General features: G+C 43.2%; 1 protein-coding gene across 1 annotated transcript in view; it reads left to right on the top strand.

Annotated features, from left to right (window-relative positions):
• The first annotated feature begins 3,935 nt into the window (after window positions 1–3,935).
• LOC125416069 (beta-galactosidase-1-like protein 3) overlaps window positions 3,936–20,511 on the top strand; it is a 38,420-nt gene continuing 21,844 nt past the window's right edge. Inside the window, exons 1-9 of the mRNA XM_087905751.1 lie at window positions 3,936–4,212; window positions 4,838–4,951; window positions 5,105–5,317; window positions 10,361–10,429; window positions 11,006–11,101; window positions 12,337–12,445; window positions 13,950–14,042; window positions 17,572–17,653; window positions 18,532–18,596. Of these exons, the coding sequence (XP_087761877.1) occupies window positions 4,199–4,212; window positions 4,838–4,951; window positions 5,105–5,317; window positions 10,361–10,429; window positions 11,006–11,101; window positions 12,337–12,445; window positions 13,950–14,042; window positions 17,572–17,653; window positions 18,532–18,596 (855 nt within the window). The 5' untranslated portion in view covers window positions 3,936–4,198. The remainder of the gene's footprint in view (window positions 4,213–4,837; window positions 4,952–5,104; window positions 5,318–10,360; window positions 10,430–11,005; window positions 11,102–12,336; window positions 12,446–13,949; window positions 14,043–17,571; window positions 17,654–18,531; window positions 18,597–20,511) is intronic.

Raw genomic sequence — 20,511 nt, 5'->3', positions numbered from 1 at the left:
ACTGATTGCCCTTCCTGGCTAAAGCTCCTCTCTCTGTCTGATCAGAATTCTGGCAGGAGATGGGATGGAAGGCAGATTTTAGGGTGTTCAGGTGCAGTCTTTTCAGCCTGTACAACTTAATGATTCAATTTCTGTGTCTCAGACCGTGGGCCTCTGCGGTGACAACATGAGCTTTAGTGTCTCCAGCTCTGGGGATTCTCCAGAGACACACATTTGAAACAACCTCTCAGCTACGCTCTACACTGCGTCTTCCTCTGCGGGAAAGCTTCCACACAAACAGAGAAGTTGCCCTGAAAATGGCGCTTGAGTGACTCTTCTCTACAGACGGTCTGAAAAGCAGCAAGTACCAGAAGTCTACACCATCTTCCCTGGATTTGACGCCTGACAAGTCAACATTTTTACTTAAACTGCTCTTAACAGTTTTAAAACAACAGCCCGCACAGTATTGCTTCGTGCTCTGACTAGTCTAGGAGGAACCACAAAGCATATAACTCCTAATAATAAGAACACTAAGGATTCCAGAGGTACAGACAACTGCCCACGCTCCCATGAGTTCATACCCAACACTGGATTTTCATTCTTTTACCTATTTCTGTTGTTGTTGTTGTTGTTGTTGAAACAAGATCTTTCTTATAGGCTGGCATGTAACTACTAATCCTCCTGCCTCAGCCTCCCAGCTGCTGATATTCTTGGTGTGAACCACTGAGTCCCAAATATCCTTTTTGTTTATATTCTTTTAGATTATTTTATGTGTATGACCATTTTGCCTGCATGTATTTACTTACACCACATGCATGACTGGTGTGCCTAGTACCCAGGGAGGCCACAAGAGGGCATTGGATGCCCTGGAACTGGAGTTAGACATCACTGTGAACGTATTAGGTATTGAAGGCAAGTCCTCGCCAAGAGCAACAAGTGCTTCTAACCACGGAGTCATCTCTTGAACCCATCATAATATCCTTTAAATGGCAACTGTGTTTCTTCATCTGCATAGCACTGTTTATTAGATAAATCATAAGCTATCACTCCTCATTATTAGTTTCACTCTTTCAAAAGCTTACTGAGGAGTGTTAGCCAAGCCTGGTTTAGGGCACAGGCTGTGAACCCCAAGTTTAATGATCATATCACCCCCAGATGATCTCAGTTTTCTATGACAAGGCCCTGGAGCCAGGAACAATTGTGTTCTGAGAGCCAGTATATTCTCCAAACAACAGAGACGTCTTTGGAACATCATATATAATCCACAGTGAGGAAGTGATTGATCCGATAATATCAGGACCTAGAACTGCATTATTCTTGTCTTCCATTTTGGTTTATTTTACTTTGCTCCTCTCTGGAAAGTTTCTGCATCCCATTAAGTCTTTCTGCCAATGCAGTAATTCAAATTACCACCAAATCAAACCGAATTAGAAAAGGCCTAAGTTTATTGGATATAATACTCTCAGGTGATTTTCCAGCCCACCAAAGAGGACATCAGAAAGAAAGACCTGAAAGCCAAATGTCTGTTTTCCTGGGGGGGCAATTAAATACATTATGGAAGTGGTCTTGAGCATCTCTGGGGAAAGGGTCATCATTTGGCTGGCTTTCTGAGATGCAGGAGGATTTGGAGAGAGAAGGGGTAAGGGTCTTAAAGTGAAATTTCCACTAGAATATTTCAGACATTTGGATATATGGATGCCAGGGCCTGGGTAAAGTTATCACTCAAACACTTGTTGAGGGGATGCTACATGCCAGGCATTCTGGAGCTGCTGAGATCCAGTAATGAATTAGACACTGATGGTTTCTGCTCCACCAGAGCACAGGTTTATAGACATGGCATACTATGAAATCCTAATCCTTTGCTTCAGTTTTGCTCAAGACATGGCACTGAAATCCAGCTTACATGGGATTTGGAGTGTGGATCAATGGTAGAGTGCTTGCAGGAGTCAGGGTAAGACAAAGGCTCACAATTCAAAGTGGTATCAAGGTCAACCTAAATGTCCTGAGAATAAAAAGTTCTAGATTATTGTTTTCCTTTGCTATGGAGACAAAGGAGAAACTACCGACAGTGTTCATTTAGTTCCCAAAAGGACACAGAGAGTGCCGAGACCCGCCCACGGGTGATGTTTCTGAAGGTATTATTGGACATTCTCCATGTCTTGCCATAAAAAGAAGTTTTTGAAGTATTTGCTGAGGAAGGCGAGAAGCTCTCCTCTTCGAGACTGCATCAGTTTTAAGGAATGATGATAATGTTTTTGCTCTCCAAAGAAGACTTTTTCCTTGAATCTTTAATTCTGACGTGGTTACAGTTGAGCATGGAACCGTGGACATGCTCGACAAGCGAGAACAAAGTTACCTCCATTCCTGGAAGGCAGTCTTGAGACTCCTGAAGCTGAGGTGTGGCTTTATGTGGTTGCTGTGGGCAAGTGTGTTCTCTTCACCGCTTTGTCTCCAAGGAGAGTGCTGAATGTGTTTACTGCAATGTCAGGAACAGAAATGTCCCTTCAGCTCTGTCCATGACCTTATTAAAATAAACCATTGTGATGTCTACGAAAGGAATTTCTATCCTTTTCCAGTGTTGAGAATTGATGCAGGGTCTCATATGTGTTGATCATACATGCTACAGTAAGTAAAAGCCTGAGTCTAGCAAAAACTTTTTTGGTTTTTTGGTTTTTTGGGGTTTTTTTTTTTTTGTTTTTTTTGAGACAGCATTTCTTGATAGATTTGGTGCCTGTCCTGAAACTAGTTCTTGTAGACCAGGCTGACCTGGCCTCTGCCTCCAGAATGCAGGGATGAAAGGCATGCTCCAATATCAGCTGGCTTAGCAAATTTTTTTTTTTATTCAAAGAGAATATGTCTATCTAAAGTTTATGGTGGGAGAGAACAAAACAAACAAATCAGCAAAACCCCCAAGAACGGAGTGGATAATTAAATAATGTGACGTCAGATAGGCGCTAGCAAGGAAATATCCAAGACATTGGCTATGCAAGCACAAAATCACTTCTTTTTAGAGTATCATGGCCTTCAGAGTACGACTCTGTGAGGATGAAGACAGTGAGCTATTAACAGAGTTCTGCCAGTGTGAGCATGCACAGGGCATTGAGACAGCTCTTGGGAACTGGGTAGAGATGAGATGCCAGTGTGTGATTTGCCTTTGTCTCAAGCCCTGGGCATTTTCTCCCAGCCGTGTTGTGGTCTTTTGGTTTCTTGCTTTGCAGGTTATGTGTTTTTCCATCCAAAATCTGGCGTTACAGCCACAATCAGGTATTAAAGGTGTATTTCACCAGGCCAGTATTTTTTTTTCCGTTTCTCTGGGTAGTTTTTTTTTTTCGGGTACTGGACTTTTCATAAAAATTACAATTATTTTGTGATATTTTTCTAGACTAACTCACAGCATGTGGTCTGAGTGGACAGAAGAAAACATACGTGTACTAAAAGAGAAAAAGTATTTGCAAAACCTGAAAACATGAGCAAATAAACAGAAAACTCCAGAAACACAGAAGCCCATGGGAAATGACAGAAGTCCTCATGTTCATATCACTGGGTGATGGGAGGAGGAAGTCTGGGGAAAGAGCAGACTGAAGAAGAATTTGATAAGATAATATTTGGTTAGATTTGCTCTGGGAGGTTTTTTTAAAAGGCTGTTGGGCATGAACTTGCTTCCCTGACTACTTCCTCAGTCTTTCTTGGTAGATAGGAAGGCTGTTGATTCTGGTATATTAATTTTGTAACCTGTGACTTTCCTCAAAGGGCTGACCAACTTTGAATTTCCTGAAGTAGTCTCCTATTCTCCCTACCGTCTCTGACCTTGCTGTTGTGAGACAGCTGCCTGTACACACAGTGTGAGAAGGCCAAGGCCGAGATAACCCGGATGATCCTCCCCTTTCATGGCCAGCACTGAGAGGCATTTGTGTGCTAAGGGAGCCCGGGACACCCTGCAGTCTCTGATGCACAGTGTCCAGAGCCAATAGCTGCCAGTGCACACTGTCCAGGAAGACGCTGACCCAGTCATTGGCTGTAGTGACTGCTGACCTGGAGTGGCACTGTGGTGTCAAGATTCGGGGATAAATTCCCAGCTCTTGAGACATTTCCTCCAGTCAGCAGCACTGAATTGAGCTTGGATTGGGCCTGGCAACCCTAAGTCCTGACTGAAGGTTGTGTTTCTGAGGCACCCAGGAGAGCAGGGGCTGCACGGTCCTCTTCTTCCTGACTTCCTGTGATGGCATACTTCAGGTGACCCTTTCTCTTCCCCTGGGGTTAGCAGAGTCTAAGGCTCAAGTTCTGACAGCTCTTTGAGATGCACGCCCTTCCTGAACTCCTCCAACCCCATTATCCTGAGTGTGCTCATGGGGAGGCCTCTAGACTTCTCACATGGTATTCTGTAAGGTCTGCCAGTCAGTCTCGTGTAAGGATTTGTGGTGCTAGCACCCAGATTCTCGTTTCTAGTCTCTCTATTCCAGCTCTTTCCTCTGGAGTTCCCCCTCTACTTTTCCCTGCTCACCGGTCTGCAGATGACCCTGAACATGACAGTGTAGTTGTGGATGGCGAGGAGGTGCTTTGACTGTGTGGAGAGCTCCACCTTTCCTAAATCCCTTCCCCCAATCTCCCAGCCTTGTCCTGTCATGGTGTATCCTGTTTCAGGTCCTATGGGGAAGGATTTGTGGGAGCCCTGGGATTGGGTGACTTGGGTGGAACCAGTGGAGCTACAGCCTCCCTTACACTAGGTTTCTTGGGAGAATGCCTACCTGTGCCGTGTGTCCTTTGTCATGGGCCTCTAGAAGGTTCTGGAGCAGCCTCCTAGCCCCTGTGGCTCAAGGAGCCACTGTGTTCCCCTTGTCGAGGTCTCTTTTCCTTGCAGAAAGTGTCCTTCCTGGATGAGAATTCTGGCCGTCTTCTTCTTGCCACTTGTCTTCTCAGGTCTTGGTCCTCCCTCTGAATTCAGAGATGACATGTTTAAAGTGTTTCCTGCCAGGTTGGTGCAAGCAGGGAGCGGGGAGCTTTGTTTCTTTTCCTGGGGAGACTAAGGAACATGAGCAGTCTAGTATGCCCTGCTAACAGGAGCCTCATTGGTCTGGAGGCCCACAGTGACCTGGACACACCCTCCTCTCTTTTTCCTCCACTCCAGGTTTAGGTGGTCTCATGTGACCCCTTCCATGCTGAAGGACAGATCTGTAGGACTTAGCACTGAAAAGAATGCTCAGGGCCAAATGTACTTTACCCTGGAAGGTCACAAGTTCATGATCATTGGAGGCTCCATCCACTATTTCCGAGTGCCCAGGGAGTATTGGAAGGACCGCTTGCTGAAGCTTCAGGCCTGTGGTTTGAACACTGTCACCACGTGAGTACCTCTCTCCAGCCTTTATGGCCAGCTGTGGCCTACAGGGCTCCTGTCAGGGTTGCAGACTGGCAAAGTCAGGGTTCTGTCCCTTAGAGCACAGCATGAAGACGCGGCTGTGGACTACCCATTTCCAGCCGGTCCTTTTACATTGTGTCCAGTTGTCCCTTAAATAGCATCTTTAGTTTGCTTTGTGATGAAAGTCTTGGGTAAAGTTAATAGAGTATGTGTGCCTTTTCGGCAAGTGTCATTAGTTTACTTGGTGGATATGTAAACAAAAAGATCTTAATTTGAAACTTCTATAATAGCTACTTGTACGTTATTGTTTTTATTCTCTGATGATCTCTGTATGCATATAGTGAATTTTGGTCATTTTCACCTTCCTTTACATCCCAGCTTCCCGCTAAAACCCTGCTTTCCTACAAATACCTTTTCTATTTCATGTCTATTTTCACAGACTCAGTCTAGTTAGGGTTTCTTGCATAAGCAGGAATGGAAGGTTATTTACTGGGGCAAGGACATATCATCAATGGCCACAGCCCTAAAGGAAGTGATGTCCCTTCTTTTCCTAGCCTGTCAGTGTCCCTGGAATGTTCATAAACCTTTCTTTCTTCCATGACAAAATGTTGTTAGGCCCACTCTTGTGAAGATCTTTACAGGTAACAACAGCCCTCATGAGGTCATGAATGCAATGACCATATCATGTCTAGAAAACTTCTTCCAAAGCACACTTAATCAGCCTTGATTCTTCTATTTTTTAACCTCCTCTGGTGACATTTCTTACTCAAACAAGTGTGGATATTGGGATTAAAGGTGTGTGTCACCACTGCCTTGTCTGTAAGGCTGATCAGTGGTGTTATTTTGCTCTCTGATCTTCAGGCAAGCTTTATTTATTTAAATACAAGTGAAATGTCACTACATTAAGTCTTCCGGTTTAGTGTTTTTATGGGATTCATGCTAATGAGTGGGTTTCTGACTCTTGTGTCCTCTCCGGGGCTCTTTTCATTCTGTTTGTTTTTCTTACCAGCTCTGAGAAAATAGCTTTTGTTTTATATTTTTCTTTTGTTGCATTCTATTATCTCTTAAAAGTTTGTTCTTTTCTAATAAAAGATGGAAGTGGATTGGATGCTGATGGGAGCCGGGGAGGAACTGGGAAGAATAGAGGGAAGGGAACCTGGAATCAGGATATATTGTGTGAGAAGAATCTATTCTCAATTAAAGGAAAACAAACAAACAAAAAATCTCAAACTAAACAGAACAAACTATATTTCTGTTTAACAAACTGATCGGAGTGGTTTCTTCCCTGTAGCCTGTGATCTTCCTAGCCAGCTGCCCAGGTTTGTAGTAGCAGGAATGAGTTACTTCCCGTGGAGTAAACCTCAAATCCAAAGAAAAAAAGGCAGTTGGTTGCCCAATTAATATTCTTGCTTTTATTGAGTCAATGGGCACATCTTACCAGTCTGGTCATTATTAGAACCAACAGGTTTCATAGGTAAGACTGTTAATGAGTATCCTTCCTCCCTCACTCCCTCTCTTCTTCCTTCTTTCCTTCTTTCCTTCTTCCAACTTCTTCCCTTTTTCCTTCCCTTTCTTCCTCTTCCTCTTCCTTTTGATTCTCTGTTTTCTACTTCTTGATCATATTTTTGATTAATTAGAGAAGTCTATTTTATTTTCATGGTCAACTCATGGAGTTTTATTAAGAAACATCAATAAAAAATAAGTGCTGTCCTGTGAACTTCAGTGCCTGATGTATGAAGAGAGAAATTGCAAATTGCATCAGCAAAACGCAGTGTACCACATGATGTTTTACATCTGTAATAAATATTAATTTCATAAATGTGAGGATATTTCACTTGACATTGCCTTCCTAATTTTTCATTGGTTGTCATGGGTTCACTATATCGAACAGTTTCTATTTTGTTTTTTTTTTTTGTTTTTTTTTTAAAAAAAGAAACCCCTCAATTGCCATCCATCCTGCAGGACCCTATGCATACAAGACTTCTCGAGGATCAGAGAGATCGTTCCTTTGTGTGTCCTCCACCAGACTTTGGTGGCAGAGCTTAACACCAGTGACTAAAACCAACTAAAGAAACCGTGAAGGTGAAAAGCAGTCAGCTTAAGAGTGGCTAGCTTAATGTGCCAAAACTTTAGTTAGAAATAACTGAGTTTTTCTAGGTGTAGAAGTGCAGTTGATAAAAACCCTCTCATACACTAGGCAAGCAATATACTATCGAATTGCATTCCCAGTCTATAATTATTGGATTTTATTTAGAGCTTTTGGTGGCATCGTGTAGCTTTTTCCACTCCTCTTTTGAAGCGGAGTTTTGCATTGACAGTTTTGCCATTATCTACTCACTTCACAGTCCTTTAACGAACTCTAGTGGTAACACACATAGGTGTACATGCGTGCATGGACTAGTAGGCGTGGTTTGGTAGTGATTTCTCATGTTTATCTTTGGTTATAAGTGAAATTTATTTAAATTTTATGTGTGTGTTTGTCTAGTTTCATCTCAGTCTTATACATAAGGTCACAGAGTGAATCTTTTTCTACTCACTGAAAATGATTTACACAGACTTACCCTTACTCATAAATGCTGATAAAGATTTACCTGTAAGAGCATGTGATGTAATCTACAGCTATTAGGTGATGATTTATGGCCCTTTGGTGATTATGACATTATGTCTTTTCTTTCTCTTGAATGTATTTATCTATGTCTTTTCCTTACCTTTCTATTTTTGTATTTACTCAGACTGAAATTTTTCCATTTTTCTGTCCTGTGCTTGCCAGAAATTATACATTGTATTGTGCAGTTGGGCCACTTTTCCTTTCTTAATCTCATCTTTTGCTTTTTTTGTCTTTCCAAACAAGGAAAGTTTACCGCTTTCTTGGTGACTTTAAAAAAAATTAACCAAGGCTATGCTATTTGCTTTTCTATTTCAATTCATTTAATATCTCCTTCTCTTACACCTTCTTTTCTTCTGAAAAAAAGAAAAGAACACGCTGTTTTCAGACATCTACTTTAAATTATTTCATCAATTTTGTGGTATTTTTCTTCTTGACCTATTAGCTATTTGGAGATATGCTTTCTTTTATTTATTTATCTTCATGTTTATCATTTTTAGCTGTGATTTTATAATTTTGTTGAAATGTGGACCTATTAATGACATTTACTGTGATAGGCCCTGCTAATATTATTTAGTTGCCTTTTCAAAACAGGATGCGGCCAGGTGTGGTTTGGTCGTATGTCTATAGTATCAGCACACTGAGGGGCTGAGTCTGTAGGATTGTGAATTAGAAGTCATCTTGGGCTACATAGAGTATTGAAAACATGTCTCAACAACACCTCATATAAATTTGTTGGTTATTGAATTCTTTATGCATTTAGTAGGCATGCTGTGTGCATGTTTGTATATACTGTGTACATTTGTATGTGTGTGTGTGTGTGTGTGTGTGTGTGTGTGTGTGTGTCAGTCCTCATTGTCTACCTTGTTTGACATGGAAACTCTGCTGTCTTTTCATTGTGTGTACCAGGATAGCTGACCAGTGAGTTTCTCAGAATTTTCCTGTCTTCTCTCCCACCCCACGTAGGACCACTGTGATTAAAAATGCTTGAGACACACATCTGGTTTTTATACTCATGGTTCTGGAGATTTTCACTCAGGTCCTTACACTCAGGACCTTGTCCTTGGACCACCTCCTCGACCCAGATCCTGAAGTTTGATTGTCTATTGACGTCTGTCTCCGTATCATTCCTGTGCTGTTTTTGTCTTTGTTTCTTAAGCATGTCATTCCTCTACCTCTGGCGGGGGAACTGCTTTCTCTGTCTCCTTTCAGTCAGTTTCTTCTTTATTCAGTGTGGCATTATTGAGTGGATAGAAAGTCGTGAGAGTGTATTTGCTGAATGGATTCTCTTTTTTCCATTTTTTTATTTCAGGCCATGTTTACTATCTGTTCACAATTTAGAATTGATTTCCCTGCTAATAGTTAGAGGAGCAATTTTACCTTATCTCTATATTTTTTTATTTTTATTTTTCGTACTTTTTCTTTAATGTCACTTGTTAGTAGCATTCATAATTTTCATTCTGTTCTCACAAGTTATAATTATAAACGTTGTTATGGATATTCTTTTCAGCCGACCAAATTTTTTATTTCTTCACCTAAATGCAGTCAGCTCCAATGTCATACACCACATTTATCACCCCAAAACACTCACTGCAAAAAAACTACATGTTTAAAAATCAGTTAGTAGGAAACAGGATGTTAGGAGTCCTAATTCCAAACTGTGTCATTGACATATACCAAGTCACATAGCATGAACAAAACACATGTCCTTTGTCACAGGCTACCCATACCCGTGTGGGTGTTGGCCCTGGCTGCCTCTCTCCTTCCTGAGCATGAGACGGTGGAATTGTTCTTTATCGTTCTTGCTTGTAGAAAGTATTGATTTTTCCTGTTTTAGTTAATTCTTAGTAATAATTGTTGAAAATTGTACAATTTTTTGTGTTTTCCCATTTTTAAAAAATACCATTTCATAGTTATTTAAAAGAGTTGGCTAGGGTGGAGCTGCAGGCCGGTAGGATTTACTGAAGGAGGCAGAGGCAGAAGGATGTGGAGTTCAAGGCCAACGTGAACCACACACTTTTTTCTGGGCTATGGTAGCACATGAGTTTAATCCCAGGACTCAGGAGGCAGAAGCATGTGAATCTCTAATTCGAGGCCAGCTTGAACTATAGCAGTGAATTCCAGGATAGGCTACAAAGATACAGAGAAATCCTGTCTCTAAAAACAAAACAAACAAACACAAAACAAACAAATAAAATAGCAGGGCTGTGGGAGAACATATATAAACGAATGAAAACCTAGGATTATTGGTTATCTTGAAACACAGTTGAATAATAAGGGAGAGATGATTATACCTGTGTAGCAGAGGTAAATTTTCATTGGAAACCTCAACTTGATGCAACATAAACACACACTAGGTTTTGGTATGTTGTATGAATAGGGGGAAATATGATGCTTATTGTACTCTTTGTACCCTCTTCTAGCTACATCCCATGGAACCTCCATGAGCAAGAGAAGGGGAAATTTGACTTCTCTGAGATCCTGGACCTGGAGTATGTGGTCATTCTGTTACTGTGAGATGACCCAAGCAAGTTTGAAGTTGGGGAGGAGTGTATTTGACATTTAAGAGGAGCACTCATTGTGTCTCAGCTCTGAAGACTTGTTCTTAGGAGAAAGGGTCTGCACGCAGAGTCTGGACATTCCCTAGCAATGACCTACCACCCTGCAGCTTCTGACTCCCCTTTCACAGAAAGTAGGGGCCTAAGACCCTAGAAGTTGTCAAACTATAGAGGAGTCAATTACCTGATGGGGACTTCCTCAGTTAGCAAGTCTGATGCTAGGGACTGAGCACCTGTACTCGGCATGACCCCTCCAGTAGAGCTCTGGGAATGGTTGTGATACTGAGAGTTAGTACAGATCCAGTCCACAGGACCTCTGGTCTCCTACCTGGAACAGGGGTTTCCCTGCTGTTTTGGGTTAAGAAAAAGTCAATCTCCAGTCGCGGTAGGGAGAGGAAGGGAAAGAAGATGGAGGACATCCCTACATCCTGTTGGGTCTGTGGGCTCTTTCTATGTCCAGCCTCCCCTTTGGGGCATCCAAAAAGGGGCTGACTTTGTTTCCCTTTCTAGGGCCTATGTTTCGCTGGCTGCATCTATAGGGCTGTGGGTGATTCTTCGACCAGGGCCATACATCTGTGCTGAGGTTGACCTAGGTGGGTTACCCAGGTGAGCTACCCCAGAATCCAGAGCTGTGACTTAGGCAGGTGCTTTGCTTTACAGGAAACAACTTCTCAAGCCAGTGAGCATGATTGGTCCTGGCACTGGTTGTGTCCTGAATTGAACTCTGCACTTCATGCCCTGGCAGTGATGTCTGGCATGTGGTGGGGAGGCTTGTGTTCTGAGGTCACCCTGAGTTGTAGAATCAGACTTGAGATGTGGGTCCTGGTGCACTGAGTATGTGCCCATGAATACCAGTGCAGGGGCAGCTATGGCAATGCCAGGGTCACCATTCTGTTCCTCCGCAGAAAAGAGGTAATGGGCACCTGTGTTCTTTTCATGAGTTGGAAGAAAGGGACTGAAAGCTCTAGGGAAACATGATGGCCACGTCTGGGATTGTTCCAGAGAGCTCAGCTGTGTCTCTGGCTAAAGACACATGCTGGGACCTCAGCTCCTTCTCTTTCTTCTTGCTTTGCTGACCTGTTCTCTCATCGTAACACCCGCCCTTCCCTTAGCCCGGTTGATAGAGGCCCAATTGAGAACACAGGGTCCTTTTCTGGCATCCTTCTGTGTGACAGGACACTAGTACTTCTAGGTTCTGCCATCAGGTTAGCACTGCGGCTCCTCAGGTCAGAAATCAGAACAAAGCATTTCTTCAAGCTAAGGATATGCTACACCAGGTGAAGCATAGCAAAAGCCCGAGCTTATGCTGTGGGAGTATTGGGGAAGCCAACTGCTCCATGAATGTCCTGGGAGCCTGGCCCTTACCCTCCCCAGTGACACGTGTAGGACGTTTATTGGCCTGTGAGCTACTGTTTTGCTTGGAGTCTTAGAACTTAGTGAAATAAGTGGCCATCTGTGTGAGGAGTAGAGACTACGATAAGGTTGTGTTCTATTCTAGAGAGCTAAGGAGAATGGAGGCCTGGGTAGCATGGAGAAAATCTAAGACTTGGGAGGTTTTCCTGGTCAGTCAGTACCTCAGCTTGATTCTTCAGAGCTGGGAAGGCCTCTTTCCTTGTTTGACTCACACATCTCTGGAGTCCTTGAGGATAATGTGAAAAGCTCATATGATACAGATCCATTGAGCCCATTTGAATATTCCAATGCTATTATTATTAGGTAGGCAGAAAGATATCTAGAGATAGGCGGCTCTGAGCAGAGACCTTGGCTGAGCTCAGCTGGCCAGACCCATCTTCTTTCCTGCTTCCTGTGTCACATACTAATGTTTTGCCTCTTGTCCCCAGCTGGCTTCTGCGCAACCCCAAGTCACAACTGAGAACAACCCACCGGAACTTTGTTGAGGCTGTTGATAAGTACTTTGATCATCTGATTCCCAGGATACTTCCTCTGCAGGTAATCAGTGTCCCTGCTCACATTCATCAGAAAGAGCAGGGCGGCTGTAGAAGGTGGCAGTCGGGGTGAGTGGCTCTGCAGATGCACCTTAGTAGCAGGTTGGAGAATCACGGACTGCAGTGAGGCGAGCAATGGTTTCATACCACAGGCAGCATGATGGCGTCTCGGGAGAGTCTCCAGTTCCAGAGCACAGGGGAGTTTATAATTCTGAAGGCTTTATGGTGCCTGGGAGAGGTCAGGGTGAGCTTCATACTAAGTGACCTAGCTTGACCCAGTCTGCACGTCAGGAGTCACAGGCAGGGAAACACTGGATAGAAGTAAGATGGTAGCTCAGACTTTCACAACACGGTTTATGAGTTCTCAATCTCAGAGAGCTGCAAGCTCGGCCTGATTTCTGAGGGGTGAGGGCTGCTAGAAGATCCGTGATCTGACAACATTCATTTCAGAGAACCACTGTGGCTCACCGTCCAGTAGGTCAATCCCAGTGCCGCTGGGATAGTACACTGACTTTCTTACAAGGTAGGTCTAGACCCTCAAGTTAAGCATAGAACCCTTGATTGATCCTTGTGGCTTAGCCTCAAGCCTCTAAAAAGGTATCAGGTGAGACAGGGATCACATAAAGGTAGCTCTAGTTCTCTCTATGTACCTGATATTTGCTAAGCTCACCGATCAGCTAGCTCATTGACAACGGATACTTTAAATTATCCTGTTGTTTTACATGGTTAATGTTGGGGAAAATTTAAAAATGTATAAAAACTGTGTAAAATTAAATTCTTCCAATGCTGCCCCATAGTAACTTAGTAAATTAGTCTTTTTAGGGGACAACCATTTTTAACCATATTTTTATATAACGGACCCCCTCCTTCCAAGTTTCAGCATCCACAATTGTGTGTACATGTTCTTTTTAACACAAAGTAAAGAACTCCTTGTGGTTGAGGACAAGAAACCGATGACTCATGAAACCAGCTGTTTTCTTCCTGGATATTGATTGCATCCACTTAGTCCTTACTGAGCACAGGCTATGTGCAGCTTCCATGGTGGCGTGTTACGTGTTGACAGCAATGGAAGTCAGTCAGTTTAGAAGGAAAAGAGGACGGTACATAAAAGAGAGGGGACTATGCTAAGTACCTGCTCATGGGTGTGAGGTGGGGAAGAGAATGGAAGGGATTCATTCTAAGGCAGGAAGAGTGCAGAGGAAGCCTACACGATGGATTAAGTGGAAACATAGATAGGGTAGATGTGGAAGGAGTTCATAAGTTTGAGAGCTCATAGCTAAGGAATATGAGAAACAGAAAGGAACCCGCTGGTCCTATATCCACAAAACCCTGTGGAAGGTAGAAAATCTTCAGGCGCTTACATGCCTGGAGATGAATGAAGGTGCCTGACTCCAACAGACTTGAGAGAAAGCATCTATCACTGCTGGTATCTTTATTAGTGTCCTGGACTCTAGATTTTTGCTTCAATAGCGAGGTTGTTCTTCAACTATCATTTGTTTGCTTCTCAGTACCACCATGGTGGCCCTGTGATTGCTGTCCAAGTAGAAAATGAATATGGGTCGTTTAATAAAGATGGGAGCTACATGGAATACATCAAGGAAGTAAGAATAGTTTTTTGCACCTGTATTTTTGTTGTTTCTTCCTAATTTTGTGCCTTGCTACAATGTATACCTGATTTTCAGTCCCATGGGTGTCATGTGACTTTTCTTGGGGAGATGTGATCACCCCACTAGGAAACTAGTGATAGAATGAAGTATTGATTTCACCCAAGTCTAGGTTAATGAATCAGTGAGCCTTTTGGGGTTACCTAGAAGGGCATGGGTGACTCAAGGATAGCTGACTCACTGAAAATCCCATCTAGCGCTCTCTTTGGAGCTCCTGGCATGATATGCAGGTAATTTGGCCTGTTGTCATCGCCTCTCTACAGCAGTTGTTTCTGATTGTGTAACCCTGGGAGGAACCTTGTGAATCTTGTGTTTCATTGTAAGTTTTGCTTACTTCTTGGGCTTTGGAAGTTTCCTTTACTTTCCAAGTTTTATAAGCTTGTCTCTTCCAACCAGGAGGTACTGTTTCAATTTGGAGCAGATACATACTTACTCATGATCTCCATCATAAACATGTGAACATCAGGTTTTATTTTTTATAAATTTCCTGCATAACAATGTCAATCAAGCTAAATATGAACAGCTTTATTATTAGACAATATAGCTATATGTTTCTCTTCTGTGCACCACTTCCCGAATAACCACTCACAAGCTTAATATTATTTATAAATGCTTGGCTGATGACCCAGGCTTATTACTAACTAGCTCTCACATTTAAATTAACCCATATTTCTTATCTATGCTTTGCCACATGGCTCATGGCTTATTACCTCATTTTCTACATGTCTTGCTTCCTTGGCAGCTGGCTGGCGTTTCTAGGACTCTTTTCTTCTCCTGTATCTCTGCTTGGATTTCCCACCCGGATTTATCTTGCCTTGCCATATATTCACAGCATAGAGAAAGTCATCCCACAGTAGACAAAATGCGATGTTAGAAATCATTGCTCAAAGGACCTTCTTAAAACATGGAAATTTGGTATTCCCATTAAAAGTCCACCATGGCTTGCAGCTTTTTAGTTCATAGTATTTATATCTGTCTTCTTGGGAGCAGCGGTTATTCATAGCCATACTAGTGTCCTTTCTTGTAGCTTAGACCCTCCTTATGTATGACTTCTCTCACTTAAGGAATCGAGGAGTCTCCAACCTCAATGGTCCTATGGCCTCTGGGTACACGGCATGATAATTTCCAGGTTCTGACCTGACTCAACCGGACATGGCGCTGCCTACTTGTCTCTGCCAACTGGGAACAGATAGACTCCATCATTAATATTCAGCTAATATTACTTTTTTCTTGATTTTTTTTAAAGTTACTGAGCTGGGTGGGTGGTGTTTGCCTGTAATCTCAGCCCTTGGGAGGCAGAGCCTAGGAGGATCCAGAGCTCAGGAGTATCCTTAGTCATATAGCAAGTTCAAGGTAGCTTAGGCTACAAGAAAGCCTATTTTTTTAATTTTTTTAAATTTAAAAGTGGTTTTTCTTTTAACATGCCAACTACAGTTCACTTTTCCACTACCTAACCCCCATCTGCTCCTCATAAAGGGTAAGGCCTCCCATGGGAAGTCTACAAAGTCTGGCATATCAAATTGAGGCAGGACCAAGCCACTCCTTACTGTATCATGGCTGAGCAAGGTATCCCTCCATAGAGTATGGGCTCCAAAAAGCCAGTTCATGCACTAGGGATAAATCCTGATCCAATGCCAGTGGCCTACAGACTGGCCAAGCCACAGAGCTGTCGCCCATAGTCAAACGGCATAGTTAGTTACTATTCGGGTTCTCCAGCTGTCAGTCCAGAGTCAATCAGGTCCGACTTAGCTCGGGATTAATCTCATGGGTTTTATTATCATCTTGACCCCTCTGTTCATATAATCCCTTCTCTCTCTCTTTGACTGGACTCAGTTCAGGGCTTGTCTGTGGACCTCTGCATCTGAGTAAGCCCTATTTAAACATTAGTAACATCAACATTTACCACTTAACTTCATTCCTGGGACTCTATGTGTCTACCTGAATGCAAGAGATGAATAGGAAAGACCCTAGGCTTTCTGAGCCATCAGTCTGAGCTCCAGGATCCAAGCAGAGTTTTTAGAATCTAGCACCTCTTTCCCACACAGTAGAATTTCTTGTTTCTGCTGATAGAATCCACATAGAACTCAAGCTTTCTTAAGTTTATTTGTACTCTTAGGACTCAACAAGGTCAGCCTTGTTGGGGAATTTGAGATCACTGAGAAAGTCCACCAAACAAAACTTGAATTTAAAAGGTAAAACCACAAGTTTATTTAGAACAACATCACGGCAATAACCACTTTTTCCTACCTGGGACCTGCTGGAAAAGGGGAAGACGGACAGGGGCTGGAGATTTCAAAGGCACAAACCACAATTCTCTCAACCCTAGGGATTTTCTGCTATGTGAGGCATTGGCCTTTTTCCCGCTTTGAGCAAGCAACAGTTAAGTGAGATCATAGAAGCAGAGTGAGAATCTGGTTGATATTTTTGGATAGCAATTACACAATAAAGGGGGAGAGAAACAATTTGGGAGAATAAGTCAAGTAGCTCTGAGATCAGTGTCCTCTTTAGATTGCTGTCAACACTCGACTTCTGACAAGGCTGACCTTATATAGAGTCATGGTCTAGGCAAACTGTAGCCACCAAGTCTTGGGCTAAGATTAAGGTGCTCGTGACTCCTAGGTTTTTCCTTTTTCACATGGCAACGTAGCTTGAAATGAAAATAGTTTTTAAGTATTACAATAGCACCAAATGTCTTCCCTTTCTTTCTTTGTTGTATTTACATACTTCCGTAGTATGGTCATTGAGAAACTCAACTTTCATTTACCAAGCCTGTCAAGGGTCTCAGCCCTCCACTATTTTAGTGAAGTATCTGGAACCACACCAAACTGAGCCTAAAGTAACAATTTCCCAACGGCCTAAGTTGTACATGGTCACTCTGACTTCACAACTTTTCCACCACTGCAGCAGATACCTTATGTACAATCAAAACAGTCATATGCATGTATGAAAACTCATGATAAAAAACTATTATTCTATATAATTACTATACACCAATTACAAAATAAAAGATATCTGAAATAATCAACCTACAGGCACAATAGACTTACATTCACACATAGAGTTGTCATTCCAGTTCATGATTGTTTAGCGCTAATGGCACTTGTATTGGAAGACAGTGCACATCACCACAGAAGTACCAAGCAGAACCAAGCCACATACTGTCTAACCTGGTAGGGTAAAGAAAGAGAAACAGATAGAATTACCACTGCCTCCATTCAGAATGTATCTCCAATGACCTAAAGACCTCCCCGTGGACTCACTTTCTAAATTGTCTGTTATCTCCCACCAACATCATGCTGAGCACCAATCCCTTACCATATGGACATTTGGAGACATTCCTTTTATCTGTTTTGTAGATTACACACTTTCCATCTGAGTCAAACTGTCGTTATTTTCTAATTTCCCAATCTCTGCTCTTTGCCATGGAGCAAGAAACATGGATTAATAATCTTCATTTTCCCAACAGGCTCTGCTGAAGAGAGGGATTGTAGAGTTCCTCTTGACCTCAGATGATGACAATGGGATTGGTACTGGCTCTGTCGAAGGAGGTACTGGCTTACAGACGCTTTAGAACAAAACTAATGCTCTCAGGCAGCCAATAGAAATTGTAGACAAGTATCAAAGATAACTGATCCTGTTTCCCATGTCTGTTGTGATGGATCCCAGAGATTGATATGATACAAAATGAGGTTCAACATCCAAGCTCAGAGTTCAAATACCACGCATGTCATTTTTTAATTTATTTTTTTCCCCTTTGAGCAGAGCATTGATGGAATTCTTCATTCTGAGTCTATCTTTTATTTTTTAAAATAATGGCACAGGTAAGATCTAGGCTGGTGCAGGACATGGATCAGGGCCCTGCTCATCCCCACTAGCGTGGACAGTCACATAGGGAGCTATTGGGTGGCTGTAAACAAACACACCTCAGCCAAAGTTCCAGTCCTGATATCACAGTCTTAGACTCAGCATAGAAACTTAGCAGATCCTAAAGAAATGTATTAGAATCATGAAGTGATACTATTATGGGAAAATGCTAAGAGCATGTGAATGGGTCCAGGAACAATGATGAGGTGATCTCTAGTGCAGAGTGACAGCTGTTGTGGACTGCTTCCTTCTTCCTTTTGGTAGATCTGCTCTTATTACTCTACCCTGGAAAGTGCAGAGTCTGGGATCCAAAGCCTTCATTCAACTCCTAGGTGTTGCTATGTTAGCTGGCCTTGCCTTGGTCCACCTGTATGTTCAAAGTGTGGTTAAATGTAACTGTCTTCATCAACAAAGACAGTGTTCCTCTGTGTGAGCTGTGGCAATAGCTAGGACAGTTCTTTGTGCTTTGCAAAGTAGGTTCCAAACAATGTCTTGTCACCCTGTCTACTCATCCCTTGTCACAATGTTTCAGAGGCACCTCTCTCTTTCTCTCTCTCTCCAGCATTGGCTACTCTCAACATGCCATCTTTTGTGAAGGATTCTTTTCTTAAGCTTCAACAAATGCAGGTGAGATTTTCAAGCAACGCTGAGTTCTATCTGTCTTCCCTCCAGATTTTTCTGTCTATGCAAATGATGTTAGGGAACACAGGAGTGGTGACAGGGCTAGGACTAGCTTGTCCTGAGCCTTAGTAAAGTTCAAAGCCAGTTGATGAGAAATGGAGAGAGGGAACTCTCTCCCACAGCCTCCATTCATGGGTCATGGCAGTGAGATTACTTTGGGAAGCATGTGGGTCTTATGTCAGATGAGAAGTAAATATGGTTAGAGGGATCAAATGGTGACCTTTCTCCCAGAGGACAAAGCTAGGAAATGGGTCATCGCTGGTGCTTATGGGAAGCTCATTCTCATCAGCTGGTGCTTTTAGTAGAAAGTTAGGATTCTGGGTTGGTTGCCGTAGTGAAAATGCAGAAGAAATATTGGTGGCAGGAAATGGGTACATTCAAGACATGCCCTAAGGAGTGTAAAGTTTTCTGTCTCAAACTTTCATGTTAAGGGAGCAAGGTGTCTTAGTTAGGGGTTCTATTGTTGCCAGGAAACACTATGACCCAGAAATTTTGGAAGGAAAGGGTTTATTTCAGCTTACATTTCCAGCTGACAGTTCATCACTGAAGGAGGTCAAGGCAGGAGCTTGAAGCAGGGACCAGGAGGCAGGTGCTGATGCAGAAGCCATGGATAAGCACTATGTATTGGCTTTTTCTCCATGGTTTGCTCATCCTTCTTTCTTTTTTATTTTTCTTAAACCTTTAATTTATTTTTGTGGTTTTCACATCATATATCTCGAGCCCATGTAATTCCCTGTCCCTTCATAGCCATTCTCTGCCCTTGCAATTTCTCCCAATAAAATAAAATTTAAGAGAAAAGAAGAAAAGAAAAATCTTATCATCGAAGCAGTGGTGTGACACAGTGAGTCACACAGTATAGCCTTTAGCCCATATTCCTTTACTTGCAGGTGTTCATTGCAATGAATTGGTCTAGCTGGAGGCCTCTGGTTTCTGTTACACTATCAATACTGAGTCCTCACTGGTACACCTCTTGGGTAGTGTGTTTTCCTGTGTCATGGAGATCCTGCAGCTTTAGATCTGATGGATAAGCCCCTTCACATGCTCCAGCAGATCATAGATGGGGTGGGTGTTTGGGTGGGCAAACCCATAGCCCTGCTTCTGGGCCTGGGTGGTTACAGATTAGTCAGCCCGCCAGCTCTCCCTTGTCCTCACCACCAGGGTAGCTCTCCAGCACTGCCCTGGCTAGTTCAACCTATGCAGCAAGGAGCATGGGGCAGGAACAGTTCTCAGGCTTTCATGCCCTCAGGGCTGGATCACCCACTATCCAGGGGTCACCCACTATCAGGGTCAGCTCTACTGTGTTGCCAAGGTGATGGACAGGGGCCACTCTCCCCTGTGCTGCAGTTGGTGTGGGGGCAGGGACACCTCTCCTGCCCTCCTGCCCTAGGATCCAGTTCTCCCCTCTGCGATAGGCAGTGAGGCTCCTGGAGGGGCATCTTTCCCTCACCCACAACACTGTTTGTCTCAGGAGGGGTGGGGTCGGATCTCCCATGCTAACATTCTCCAGCCAGCTCACCTGTCCCCTGTTGACAGGTCAGCTCTACTGTGCTGCCTGGGTCAGGTTCAGGACCCACTCTTCCGGGTGCTGCAGCTGGTGAGGGGCTAAGTCTTCTTTCCTGCTTACTACAGGTGGTGAGAGGTAAGGGGGGAGGGCGTCTTTCCCTCACCCGTGCCGCCACATGGCAGACAAGGGCATTGGGATCAGTAACTCCCAATCTATGTCTTCAGGGCCAGATTGTCAAAAGCTCCTCCAAACAAGGAGAGTAGGATCTGTTCTCCAGAGTGCTGGAGCTGGTGAGGGCCAGACCTCCCTAGTTTTGCAGCCAAAGAGAGGTAGGCCAACTTCGTGCAGCCCTCTCTT

Source organism: Myodes glareolus, chromosome 4, assembly GCF_982192425.1.
Source record: "Myodes glareolus chromosome 4, mMyoGla1.1, whole genome shotgun sequence".
Classification (NCBI taxonomy): domain Eukaryota; kingdom Metazoa; phylum Chordata; class Mammalia; order Rodentia; family Cricetidae; genus Myodes; species Myodes glareolus.
The sequence above is the reverse complement of the archived record's forward strand: the minus strand, read 5'-3'. Positions and strand labels throughout refer to the sequence as shown.